Below are 14,385 nucleotides of genomic sequence, written 5' to 3' on the forward strand. Positions count from 1 at the left end.
TCACTTGAGTGCCAAAATTTCAACAACAAACTAGCAAAACGAGTAAGAAATGGACGTCTTTGAAAAATTTCTTTGGGAAGGGGAAGACAGGCTAAAAGCCTACGCCTTCCAAGAAAAGAAAGCTTTAACAGACAATACCATGAGTCCTACTTGAGATATAGATTTATTGCGGTAGGTGATTCCCATATACCAAGCCACTCTGCATAATATACGGCGAGCAGCTCTCTAATGAGGCAATGAAGCCTTCAAAACTGCTTCGCCACGGGGAGACCAAGCACCCTGGATCAAAAGTGACTCGGCGCATTGAGGAAATAGCCAAAGACACGGAGACACAGTTGCTGTGGAGGATTAATGCGTCGCCGTGGTGCGCCCTCCAGGTTGATGAATCAACAGATGTTGACAACAAGGCAGTACTACTAGTTCATGTGTGATATCTTTATCAGGAGGATGTGCATGAGGATATGTTATGTGCTCTAATGCTGCCAGTCACAGGGATGGTTTTATATCAGGAAAACTGAAATGGTCCTTTTGTGCACATGCACAGACGGAGCTGCTGCCGTGACTGTGGCTTTCCGGTTTGACTGCTTGGACTAAGGAGGCTGCACCTGAGTGTGAACCTCCGCATTCTGTCATTCACCGCTGGCAAGCCGAAAAGTGCCGCCGGAAATGAACAGCGTGTTGAATGATGGACGCCCTGAACCTGTTTGAGCAGCTTTGTGAGGAGATGGACGCGGAGCACAGACGCCTTCTCTTATGCACAGAAATCAGATGGTCATCCTGAGGGAAATGGCTGAGCGGAGTGTCTGACTGAGCAGTCGCCGCTGGCAGCACATTGCAGTGACGGGGAACGAGTGGAAAACTGGCTTACCGGTGCCACATACTCAGCCTGCTCAATGAACTCAACCTGTCGCTTCAAGGAACAATGACAACTGTCTTCAAGTTGGCAGACAAAGTTGCTGCAATTAAAGCCAAACTGGATTTGTGGAGACGGTGCGTGGACAGAGGCATTTTGGACGTGTTTCAAACATGAGCGGGGACTTTGGCTCTCCCAGCTGCTGCATGATCACCTGACTCCAGTGACCCCAAAGATTTACTGACGCAACAATCATGCAACCAGCGACCGAAGAAAGCTACCAGATAGAAAAGTCTCATTTCTGAGTTTGGAAAGTTTAAAAGAAATATTTTTATAAGTGGATTATAATTGCATTATAAATGAAATGATCTTTCAAGTTAGTATAAGAATTACTGATGTAATTGATGTTTAGAGCTACACCAGGCTGACAAGTTCTGGTTACTTTCAGTACGGCTGTAATGAGGCTGGCTTAGCGTCCAGGGTATCAGAAGGACATTCTACGGTCTTTGATTTCTCAGAAAAAAAAATCAAGATGTTCCCATTTCCCATGGGAACATTTTCAGTTTGACACATATATTTTCTTGTCGTTGGAATTTGGAACTTTCCCATTTCTGAGCACATGCTGCCGCAGGATCTTTTCATATACTAGGCATATTATAGCTGTACACCCCTGACCAGAGAACATGATGAGAATGCTGAATTCTCTTTTCACAGTTTGACTAGCAGGACAAGTGTATGAGAGTTATATTTAAAAAAAAAAAAACCTTCCTTCTCACCTCAGCTCTGAGTCTGGTTCTGCTCGGCTGTTCTTTGAAAAAGGACTTTTTCCTTTCCACAGGCTCTGACGTTTGCTCCGGTTGGTTCTTCTGTGTAACAGTGCCTCAAAATGACTGAGTTTACTAGAAACCTGTATCTCCAGACATGTCTGTTTCATCAGGTGATCAATGTCAAATTATACAGAAAGCATATTTAAAAAGGTGTACGGCCAGGTAAAGTGATTTAAAGTACATAAATATACAGTACAAGATCAAACATTGAAAAAGGAACAAAAGTGAGCAGAGGAGTAACACAGCATAAAAGAACAAACGCAAGATCCAGAGCTGATTCTGCTCAGCCGAAGGCCAGGGTGAACCGCTGGGTTTTAGCCCAGATTTAAAAATACACCAGGTCAGGGGGCTGGACGGACCTGGACCAGGTGAGGGGGCTGGACGGACCTGGACCAGGTCAGGGGGCTGGACGGACCTGGACCAGGTGAGGGGGCTGGACGGACCTGGACCAGGTCAGGGGGCTGGACGGACCTGGACCAGGTCAGGGGGCTGGACGGACCTGGACCAGGTCAGGGGGCTGGACGGACCTGGACCTGGTACCTGGACCAGGTGAGGGGGCTGGACGGACCTGGACATCAGCTGACCTGATCAGGTACATCTGGACCCTCAGTAAAGTGAATCACTCATTAATCAAGAAAGTCAACATGTGAAACGATCCAAAGAAAAAAGGTCAACTTACGTCGCCTCCAAAGGACGGTGGGAGGTCACACTCAGCGGTGGGACTCAAGTCCTGCCTCATGACCCAGATGGGCTCCTTGGGCTCGTCCGGAGTGTAAGGAGATCTCACTGTTCGAGTCTTCACCTCCTCGATGGCCTCCTTAATGTCCTTTATGGCGAGAGATATGGCGTCCCTCTTCTCCCTGCTGTTCCTCACTGCTGTGTTCTCCTCTGCAGGACTTCCTGCCGGCGGTCTCTGAGAGTTTTCATGGCTGGCTTTGTGGTTCATGTCGGGATGAGTTTGGACGTCAGGTTGTTTGTCTTGTGGCGTCTCGTCCTCCTCCTCACAGGTCTCTGCAGGGCGATCCAGACTTTCTTTGACTTCAGCGACGGTGCCGTCGACGTCCTCCTGGTCGCAGCTGTCTGCGCGAGGGTAAGGTGCAAACTCAGCCTCCTTCTCGGGGCTGTCGGACTCGCCGTCTGAGCGCTCGTCGTAGTGGCGCAGCCGGGATCCCACCGCCTCCTGCTGGTGGTAGTCTCCGCCCCCGGCCCGGCCCTGCAGCAGCTGGAGGCCGGTCCTGCTCTGCTGGACCGGCTCTGTATCGTTCACCCCGACTAGCGACGTTGCTACCGACGCTGGGGAATCACAGATCTCCTCATACACGTGCTCCGACAGCGAGTAAATGTCATATGGCTCAGAATAGGCCTCCAGTCCATCGTCCACAGAAGTGTCCCCACCCGCAGCACTGTCCATGTCCGCGGCCTGACGGAGGGGCTGCGTGTAGACGTAGTTGGAGTAGCCGGCGCTCAGCACTTCCTGTGTGACGTCCTCTCTGTGGGGATTCTGGATGTCAGAATAAGGCTCGTGTGGCAGGACAGGAAGTTGAAGAGGATAAGTGGAATGTGGGAGGTGGTGTTGCTGTTCAGCTTCTGCACTTTCAGCATAGCCGTCCGCTTCAGGCCGGAGCTGAAGGACGTAACTTCCTGCCTCATCGTCGCCCTCCGGCTGGCCCTCGGGCTCCAGCGACATCACCAGCAGGCCGTCGTCGCCCTCCGCCCGGTCGGTGTGGGCGTGGAAGCCGCTCTCGGTGCTGGCCGACCGGGCCAGCGCCGAGTCGTCCCGCTCTCGCTCGTCCTCGTGGCTGGTGTGGCCGTGGGGCCGGGCCCCCTGCTGGGCCCCCTGCTGGGCCCCCTGCTGGGCCCCCTGCTGGGCCCCCTGCTGGGCCCCCTGCTGGGCCCCCTGCTGGGCCAGCTGCTGCGCTCTCTCCGCCTCCCGCTGCTGCCGCTGCCGGTGTCTCTGCTGCTGGGCTCGGATCCGGGCCTCGCTGTCTCCCTGCCGGCGGTACCGCGTCACCGCCGGTCGGGGGATGGGCTGGACGGGCTGGACGGGCTGGACGGGCTGCGGGGACGGACCCCCTCGCGGCTCCTCCTCTGGCTGGTCCGGCGGTCTGCACTGCTGGGGGACCCTGGACCTGCTGCCGCCCGGGGCCTCGCAGCGCCGGTAGCGCTTCTCCTGGTTGCCGTAGCTACGGGAGCAGCTGTTGTGGTTGCTGCGGCGATGGCGAGTCGGGGCGTCGGTCTCCTCCATCACCTCCTGAGCCAGCTCCATCTCCTCGGGGTTCATGGCTGCCTGGCCTGGTGGGTTCGTCGGTTCAGAGAGGAACTAGGAGTCCATCATCAGTAGGAGGCTGACCTCTGGCATGAAGACAGAAACGAAGAAAAGCTAAACGGAGGGACGGCAGGTCATGAGATCTTTTTAGTTACTGCTTCTCTTAACCATCTTAATTGATTTTTTATTGCAATTAGAATGAATGACGGTGATTAGGAGCTTTCTTGTTTTAATGAAAGGGTTTGTCAAACAGGAAGATCAAGCTCAATTCGAGTTCAGAGAAATAGAAATCACAGTCAGGAACAGTAGATTAATGCTTTCAGCCAAACACACTCTGACAGAGAACACACACGTCTGAATCGCCTGCTGGTCAGAAAGGGCCACATTTTCAGCTTGTTGCTCACCGTTTGTTGTCAGGTTCAGGTTGATAGTTGTATTGTGCTTCAACTGGTTTGAATTTGACACAGTATGTTTGGATTTCCTGAAGTTTTCCACAAATCCACCCTGGAACAGAGACAGAGACAGGAATCTGGATGAAGCGTCACATTTCACACAGCCGTTTAAGAACAGGCTTTCAGGCAGATGTGGCATAACGACGGCGGGATGTGTGTACTGCTTATATACTGTCAGCGTGTCGACATGGATACACAGCCAGCCAAACTTGGTTTTCACGGGTCGGGAAGCATGTGCCTGGTCTTCAAACATGATAGGTGCAAATTCCAGAGTGAAACTAATGAACACAAACGGAGAAGAGGGAGAATGTGCCTGAACTACAACAGTTGACCTGTTATACGACTACAACACAACTGCTCCAGTATTAACACCAGCTATCTACCAGATTACTGCTAAACGGTACGCGAATGCCGTCACACAAATGTTCCATCACCGCAGCGTCGATTATCAATGAGCTCAACAGCTCGTCTGCAGCAAGTCATAACAAGTAATAATAACAAGTCACTCATTAATACAGCTGATTTACTGAAAGGTTTACTTTAAAGGTTTACGAGACACGCAGCATTCGCCATGTGTAGATCTTATTGTGATCGGGACTTCCAACCCAATGCAGGCTGCCAAGTCTCCTTTCAGAATAAAGGCCGACGTCAAAATAAGGTTATCGAAGAAAACTGTCACATTACTTGTCTTTCTCAACAGTAGGACATCTGAAAAGGCAACACACACTGACGTCAGTGACCAGACACACATCCACTTTGAGGCGAGTAACAATCACCTGGCCTTGGGAATAAAGCAGGGCGAGCCACACGGCGGCGAGCGGATCACACGAGAATCTCAGACACACACTACTCTGACCACAGAAGAAGTGATCAAACCTGATCTGACGTTATTGACGATGGACACAGTCACTGCTCTCCGGTGAACGCCAACAAACAAAAAGCTTCATAGAAAACCAGGATCCTTTAGACGACCAGTAACCTTTACGCTCTGCTCCCCACAGAGCAGACGGCAGGATATTTGTTTTATGAAAGACACAAGATTCAGAGACTTCTGTGATCATTCACCAGTTTCCCTGGTTCTGCATTTAGACAGCAGAGCAAAGAAAACTGTTCTGAAACTGAATCCGAGCTTAAAACAGCAATACAACAAATAACACCTGAAATAAAGACCTTTCTCCAGATTAATGTCTGAAGAGAAGTCAACCAAACACACTCTGGACACATTAAAAGAAGTTATCAGAGGTAAACGGATCTCTCTAAATAAATAAACGTAAAGAACTTAAAAATGATCCAAAAGGCCTGAAAAAAATAACACAAGATCCCCAAGTAATGATTCGAATAAAAGAAGCCAGAAATCAAAATGTGGACATGTATTTAAAAAAAGATAAAAGGATCAAATAAATGAAACGTTCAGGTTTCAGAACATTTGTCAGGCAGGAGCTAAAGCTGCAAAATAACTGTTCAAGAAAAGTATGGAGAAAACAAACTATACGATCAAAATATAGAATATCAGGCAGAATTTCAGAATTATTATAAAACTGTAATAAACTCAGCCACAACAAGAAAATGAAGAAAATACTAAAAGATTCTTAAACTGATTAATTGTATCATTAATTGGAGAACAAGGAAAGAAATATGACAGATCACAAGAAAAGACTTGGTCACTGCTCTATATAAAATTAAATAATAAGTGTGGAAATTTACAACTTCTATTGCTGTTCTACTGTCTTCTGACCGATTTAATATCATGGAGAAATGCAGCTTGTGACTCATAATCCTGCTCGCCTCAGCAGACATGTTCAATGTTCATGCAAGGAATGTTTGAGTGTCTCTGTGCAGAAAGACGACTCCTGATCAGGCTGTGCTGGACAACAGGAGGAACACCGGATCCACATCAGTGTGAGAGCGGCAGAGGCCCGACCAGCCCAGACCAGCTCCAGAAGAGTGAGATATCACCCCGCCTGTGAGCCAAGACTTCATCAACACACACACAGTAGATCAGACATGGCCTCTGCTCTGACTGCCAGTGAGGCTGCTGGAGGACAGACCAGGGACACAGAGGACCAGAATTCTGTCCTGAGGCTTCGCACAAATAAACTGTAATCAGCGTTGGAAATCTGCATCGGGACTCTTTACTTCTGCACTCGATTTGGGATCCAAGAAGAATCTGTAGGGTAGGAGGAGCGATCGGAGGGGAGCCCGCCCGGCGCCGGAGGGAAGAAACTCTGTCCTCGACATGAGACATCAGGAACCTCAAACTCTTCCCAGTTCATTTAACTGGACACTAAAAAAGCATCAACGTGACCCCGTGACCCCGTGACCCCGTGACCAGTGCCTCCTTAGTGGAGTAAAGCCATAATTACTATTGATTAAGAAATCTGCTGAAACGATTGCCTAATTTGATATTATTTTGAATATTTTTGGGGTGTTTTGGATTTTGTCTCAGAGATTTAGACAAACTTAAAGAGATGGTTTATTTGCTCACTGAACTGATAAAAAGAAAAAGATAAAGTGAATATAGCACACTAATTTAGTAAAAAAAGAGACCCATAAATAGATAAAAAAAATACAGCGAATAGAAAATTGATTGATCAATAAATGGAATACTTACGTAGATTAAACTGATAAATAAACGACAAGTAACTAAATTACTAACAGCTGAGACATGAGCAGGCCTTGATAACTAACAATAATAACAATAATAATAAATTTTATTTGTCATGTGCTTTAAATTTCAAAACAAATCTCCAAGTGCTACAGAGCAGGATTAAACCAAAAAAAAAACAACTGTCAAAGGCAAAAATACAAGACAAAACAGAACAAAAATAACATTTAAAACTTCTAAGTCACTATAATAGAAACATAACGAATGTAGTAGGCCTTTTTAAATAACAAAATAAAGTAAAACAATGAAAATCTTCAACGCAGCACAACCAGAGAAAGACAGCTGGGTCAGGAAGAGAGCGGCACTCAGACAGAACACTCAGATTGTGTTGTGACTTCAGATCCAGGATCAGCTTCACCGTCTCCACATTGGGCCTAAACAGGTAAATCCGTAGCTCTCATTAAAGCATGTGAACTGGAACAAGGACACAAAGTTTACTGATACCTAATATGGTTTTTCAACTTAACTCATTTTTGGAGAAATATAGAAAAGCAGGAAAGTCCCCGTCCACAGAGGACGATATCAGACGTAAAGATTTGATTCTAAATGGTGATTGGCTATCCAGTCACTGGTGTGAGCAGCAGCTCATGCTACCAAAACGGACTGCAGAAGCAGGGAATATTCAGACTGACGTACTGATAAAACCGTCCTGCAAGATATGCAACAAAACTCCCCAAAACCAGAGCAACAATTTCAGTTAAAGCTCCCATATTATGCTATTTTTCAGTCACGTCATATCGGTCCCAAAATCCCAAAAACATAGTATATAAGTTTGTTCACCTGAAATTGATCTTATGTTCGGAGTTTGAGGGTCTTAAAAGCGGCTCTGAGGAGCCCTCCTCCGAACAGCCTGATTTTCACAGCCTACTTTCCGGGATGCACTTGAACGCATCTGGCCACGCCCACTCTCTCCCACACGGTGGGGGCAGTCAGAGGCGTCCCCTCCACCGGTTCAGCTTTAGTGTCAGTTTCATTCTAATAATGCATTGGTTTTATGCAGCGCTTTATTGGACACTCGAAGACGCTTCACGCTGCATTCTGTGGAGCTGAGCTGCTGCTGTAGCCACAGCTGGCCTGCGGGGGGCAGCCTGACGCCATCCGCCCCTCCCACCGCCAACCATTCACTCTCACACTACTTTCATACTTTGGCAAGGTGGATGAAGTGTCTTGCCCAAGGACACAACAACAGTTTTACGCCTGCGGGAGCGGGGATCGAACCGCCAACCTTCCGGTTAAGAGACGACCCGCTCTGCCACTGAGCATCTTTCAAAAACGTGGTTCAGCGAGACAAGGAGGAAAAACGCCATTTTCAAGTTTGAACGTCTTAACTATAACCACCTATCCGGGGGCTGGCCAAAGGCTGGATCCTCTTCCGGGGGGGGGGGGGGGGGGGTCCTCATGTTGACGTAAACAAAGTAAGATTTCAGAGTGGCGTCTTTGACTGTAATTTCCTTACAAGTGGCGTGCGCTGTGTGAAAGGGTAAAAGTGTGTAAAAGTGGAGTGTGAGGGAGGTGACTGAATGTTTCACTTGTGGGGGCTGAAACAGAGGCTCTGGGAGGTGACTTGTGGGGGCTCATACAGAGGCTCTGGGAGGTGACTTGTGGGGGCTCATACAGAGGCTCTGGGAGGTGACTTGTGGGGGCTCATACAGAGGCTCTGGGAGGTGACTTGTGGGGGCTGATACAGAGGCTCTGGGAGGTGACTTGTGGGGGCTCATACAGAGGCTCTGGGAGGTGACTTGTGGGGGCTGAAACAGAGGCTCTGGGAGGTGACTTGTGGGGGCTGAAACAGAGGCTCTGGGAGGTGACTTGTGGGGGCTCATACAGAGGCTCTGGGAGGTGACTTGTGGGGGCTCATACAGAGGCTCTGGGAGGTGACTTGTGGGGGCTGATACAGAGGCTCTGGGAGGTGACTTGTGGGGGCTCATACAGAGGCTCTGGGAGGTGACTTGTGGGGGCTGAAACAGAGGCTCTGGGAGGTGACTTGTGGGGGCTGAAACAGAGGCTCTGGGAGGTGACTTGTGGGGGCTCATACAGAGGCTCTGGGAGGTGACTTGTGGGGGCTGAAACAGAGGCTCTGGGAGGTGACTTGTGGGGGCTGAAACAGAGGCTCTGGGAGGTGACTTGTGGGGGCTCATACAGAGGCTCTGGGAGGTGACTTGTGGGGGCTGAAACAGAGGCTCTGGGAGGTGACTTGTGGGGGCTCATACAGAGGCTCTGGGAGGTGACTTGTGGGGGCTCATACAGAGGCTCTGGGAGGTGACTTGTGGGGGCTCATACAGAGGCTCTGGGAGGTGACTTGTGGGGGCTCATACAGAGGCTCTGGGAGGTGACTTGTGGGGGCTCATACAGAGGCTCTGGGAGGTGACTTGTGGGGGCTCATACAGAGGCTCTGGGAGGTGACTTGTGGGGGCTCATACAGAGGCTCTGGGAGGTGGTGTGACTGTAAAGACGCCTTTTTACTGTGGATTCTGCATAATATGAGTCCTTTAAGAGAAAAGACAGATCCTAGCTGGTGATGGAGAACATTCTGAATCAACACGAGCAAAGTTTAAAAACAAACTAACCTGAACCATGGAAGGCTTATCTTCACAGGATCAGGAGGTCCGGCTCCAAGACCCGGACCAAGACCAGCCCCACCAGGGACAGTGGGGGACGGGTCCCAAGGAAACAACAGGGGCTGCAACAAACCATGTGACCCAGGAGACCGACCACAGCCTGACTAGACGATAACAGAGTGACTGATGGAACAGGACTCGACGTGTCTTCACTGTCCTACCGACTGACACCTGATGACACCTGAAAGACCTGGACAGAGACCCTGAGGACGAGGACGAACAGAGACCCTGAGGACAGCCTGGACAGAGACCCTGAGGATGAGGACGGACAGAGACCCTGAGGACAGCCTGGACAGAGACCCTGAGGACGGCCTGGACAGAGACCCTGAGGACGGCCTGGACAGAGACCCTGAGGACGGCCTGGACAGAGACCCTGAGGACGGCCTGGACAGAGACCCTGAGGACAAGGACGGACAGAGACCCTGAGGACGGCCTGGACAGAGACCCTGAGGACGGCCTGGACAGAGACCCTGAGAACGGCCTGGACAGAGACCCTGAGGACGAGGACGGACAGAGACCCTGAGGACGAGGACGGACAGAGACCCTGAGGACGGCCTGGACAGAGACCCTGAGGACGGCCTGGACAGAGACCCTGAGGACGAGGACGGACAGAGACCCTGAGGACGGCCTGGACAGAGACCCTGAGGACGGCCTGGACAGAGACCCTGAGGACGGCCTGGACAGAGACCCTGAGGACGAGGATGGACGAGCCTCACAGGAGGTCTGATCGGCCGCTGTGTGGACTGGGTTGTGATCTCCGGTCAGGCCTGATCACCCTGCTGGTTATCACAATCCTGGCCGTCACTCACTTTGTGGTGGGAGGCCCAGAGGCATGATGGGAGAAGATACCAAACAAATAAAATGTGACATTATGGCGTTTGGAGCCTGAATAATCTGGGGGGAGACTAGTTTGAACATTGGACTCTGTATTGGCTGAGAGGTGGAGGAGCAGCATGTTGGAACAGTCTGCTGCTCATGTTCTCCAAACAACTCGGCTCCTGATCAGGTTCTAAAGATCAGGTTCTAAAGATCAGGTTCTAAAGATCAGGTTCTAATGATAAGTTTCTCACAAAGGCCTTCGAAGGTCTGAGCTCAGTGTCGGAACGACTGGCTGAACACTCTGGAGCTGATAATCCTCCAACAGGAGGGGGAGAAAACCTTTGGGAAGCAGAAATATTATATTCTCCCTCTGTTGGAGCCGCTCACTGTAGTCACAGTGGTGGAGACTCTCAGCAGGGGGCGCTGTGTCCCTCATATCAGACTCTCAGCAGGGGGCGCTGTGTCCCTCATATCAGACTCTCAGCAGGGGGCGCTGTGTCCCTCATATCAGACTCTCAGCAGGGGGCGCTGTGTCCCTCATACCAGACTCTCAGCAGGGGGCGCTGTGTCCCTCATATCAGACTCTCAGCAGGGGGCGCTGTGTCCCTCATACCAGACTCTCAGCAGGGGGCGCTGTGTCCCTCGTATCAGACTCTCAGCAGGGGGCGCTGTGTCCCTCATATCAGACTCTCAGCAGGGGGCGCTGTGTCCCTCGTATCAGACTCTCAGCAGGGGGCGCTGTGTCCCTCGTATCAGACTGTCAGCAGGGGGCGCTGTGTCCCTCGTATCAGACTGTCAGCAGGGGGCGCTGTGTCCCTCGTATCAGAGCACTGCTTTAGATGCATCGATTCGGTCTTGACTAAAAATTACACTCAAAATATATTATAATATATCCACATATATTCTCTCTGCACACAGACTCTGGAACTTAGATTTTTTTTAGAATGATTTTTCAGGTTGACTTTCTCGGTTTATTTGAGGTTTATTTAAGATGATTTTTTTAGGTTGATTTTTTAGGATGATTTATTTGTTGAATAGTAAATGAGTTGATTCAGTTACAGAACATTCTTATCTTTTTTCCTTCTTTTCTCTTTTAAATTAGATTAAGGTTGATTTTGTGATTTATAGATTAATTTACAAAAAGGATAGAATCAGTTGAGAAGATGATCTCCAAAAAAAAAGTAATACGGTTTAATACATAGAATAATGACAATACTAAATATATTGCTTTTTCTCTCAGAAAAAAAATGTTATACTAGAAAAACTATAGAAAGACTGTTAAATTAAAATCTGGGGGGGAAAATGAAATAAAATTAGCAAATAAATAATGGTAATAATAGTAAAAATCACATTTTATTAGAATGATTGGAAAAAATCTTACAGTAATAATAACCACAGTAATAATGAGACTAAAATGATTTACTCGTAATCATTAGAAATGATTAGCATTGAAACATTTAATATAAGTTTGTTTTTTTCAAATTCCCTGGTAGAGTTAGAAAAACAGCTTGCACGCTTATTATATTATACAACCAAAATTGTACAAATTGCTGGAGTTGTGATCTGAGGTAATGAAGGGTTCAGAGCTCCTGAAGGAAGGTTTTCCGTCAGTACGGAGGTAGATAGGCCCAGCTCAGTGAAGGGACATGTGCTCATTTTGACCTCCGCCAGGAGGTCATGTAATAATGTTGGTTTGTTTGTTGGTTTGTTGGTTTGTTAGCAAGATCCCAGAAAAAGTTCTGGACGGATTGCAATGAAACTTTGTGGAAAGGTGGGTCTTGGACTAACTTAGAATCCATTAAATTTTGGTGATGATCCAGATCACTGTCTGGATCCAGGAGGTTTTTAAAGGATTCTTTATCATTGAGAGGTAGGGAGTCTTTCACATGGTTGGACAGGCCCGCCGACAGGGGGGACAAACGCCTGGTTCACAGGACACACCGCTTCTGACACGGAAGTAGAAGCGCCGCGCACCGACTGTCAGGTTGGCGCCCTGTTCACCTCTCTGACGGTTCATACAGGAGGCGTAGCGGCTCGCCGTGGACCGCGGCGCTCCGCTCCTCTCTATGTGGACCGCCGGCTGTAAAGCTGGACAGAGCAGATCGCACCACACAGGAAGTCGGGAACAGAAAATACGAGAGAATCCGGTCAATTTTCTAATTAAAATGAAGTAAAATAACATAAATTATCTTGCTTTTTGGTTTTCCTTTTCAGACACACACACACACACACACACACACACACACACACACACACACAGGGAGAGAGGGCGAGAGAGAGAGGCACCGCACGCTGCAGCGCTCCGCTCCGATCAGTGTTGTGTGATCATATCTGGTGTTCTTCTGGTTGTTGGTGACTGATCGGAGCTGTGGCGGAGGTCTGCCTCTCTGAGGGCCAGTTTCTAGTTTATGTTATTTTTATTTTCTTATTTCTTCCTTTCTATTTTTTCTCTTCTTTCTTTCTCTCCTACACTTGCAGATTTACATACGCGTCCAGCAGTGAAGAACGCTTGCTGTTTTTATTTCTACATGTACTGACTGACATGCGAACTGCAATGAAGAACGCCTGCTGCTCCGAACTGCCTTTTCAACACGCTGACACATCGTGGCATACGCCCTGGGATTAGAGCTGAACGATGCATCGTTATCATATCGATATCGGGATCTGAACATTCAGGACATTAGTTTCTCAAAATCGACGATATCAAGACTTCCCCTGCTTGCCCTGCGTGTCAGCTCCATGCACAGGTCAGGCCAGCCAACCACAACCCTCCTTCACTGGTGGACAGCTGATGGCAGCCAATGAGAAACCTCAGAGGGAGGGGCAGGAGGGAGACGAGACGCACACTCACATGTGCTACAGGCGGCGGAGAGGAAGCAAAACAACAACAGGAGTGCTGAAGAGAGGGCGGCTGCAGAGTCTGGTGGTGGTGGCAGTGAGTCCTCATGAATAAAACTGCATTTTTTACATCCTTTTGTATTACGATGTTTTTATTTTCTGAAAAATGCTAAACTTTCACTGAATCCACTGTAATATATCGTATCGATATCGAGATATCTGGCCTGGATATCCAGATATGAAATTTTGCCCACATCGTTCAGCCTACCTGGGATGGTGAAGGATCCTGTCTGAGGTCGGAATGTACCGAGAGGGGGCGGGGCTCCGTCATGGAGGATTGGTGAGAGGCTAGTTTACCTACCTCGGCATACACATCAACACACACACACTCACACACATTCATTTTTGGCGACATGATGAAATCATATGAAAGGGGGGACTGTTGGGTACATGCTTTAATTCATCACTACTGCCATGATGAAGTAAAGGGAGCAGCTGTACTGACGGCACATCAGGCCGCTGTGACACTTGTTCCTGAGAACAACTGCACCAAGGTTATAAGACGTTCTGCTGAAGTGTAAACACACCCACGTGTTCCGGAGATATCAACACACACACACTAGTCTTCCAAACACACTCAGCTGACATCAACACCAAACTGTCCAACTGCGAACAAAGTCCAGCCCGTCTGTCGGGCCCCGCCCAGAAGAACATGGAATAAAGCTCTGTCTCTGAACCATCAGGATCCTTTCGGGGCGAAATCCTGCGTATCTTTCCCTGTAAGGTCCAGCTGAGCATCACATCTGGCTGTACTGAAATAAATGGTAACCATCTGAAGTCAGTCGTTTTGGCATTTTTCCTACCGAGCACAGAATCAAAGAACCGGGTGGAGTCGGCTGCACAGAGGTCCTGGGCTCCAACGTTAACAAAGCCTAATTCCGCTCTAAAATGACCATGGAAACGCCTGAAAACTTCATTCAGAATTAGGTTTAAATCCAGACACACTGGCGGGTTTATTCTCCTTTGGAAGAATTATTATATGTTAAT

The 14,385-nt window shown here is 48.8% G+C and overlaps 1 protein-coding gene across 1 annotated transcript in view; it reads right to left on the bottom strand.

Moving 5' to 3' along the window:
- The window catches only part of apba1a (amyloid beta (A4) precursor protein-binding, family A, member 1a), a 56,442-nt gene extending 52,481 nt beyond the window's left edge, over positions 1 to 3,961 (bottom strand). The window contains exons 1-2 of the mRNA XM_030105398.1: positions 3,563 to 3,961; positions 2,360 to 3,520 (exon numbers count right to left, since the gene is read on the bottom strand). Of these exons, the coding sequence (XP_029961258.1) occupies positions 2,360 to 3,520; positions 3,563 to 3,961 (1,560 nt within the window). The remainder of the gene's footprint in view (positions 1 to 2,359; positions 3,521 to 3,562) is intronic.
- Between the last annotated feature and the right edge of the window lie 10,424 nt (positions 3,962 to 14,385).

The sequence above is a fragment of the Salarias fasciatus genome, chromosome 12 (genome assembly GCF_902148845.1).
Source record: "Salarias fasciatus chromosome 12, fSalaFa1.1, whole genome shotgun sequence".
NCBI lineage: Eukaryota > Metazoa > Chordata > Actinopteri > Blenniiformes > Blenniidae > Salarias > Salarias fasciatus.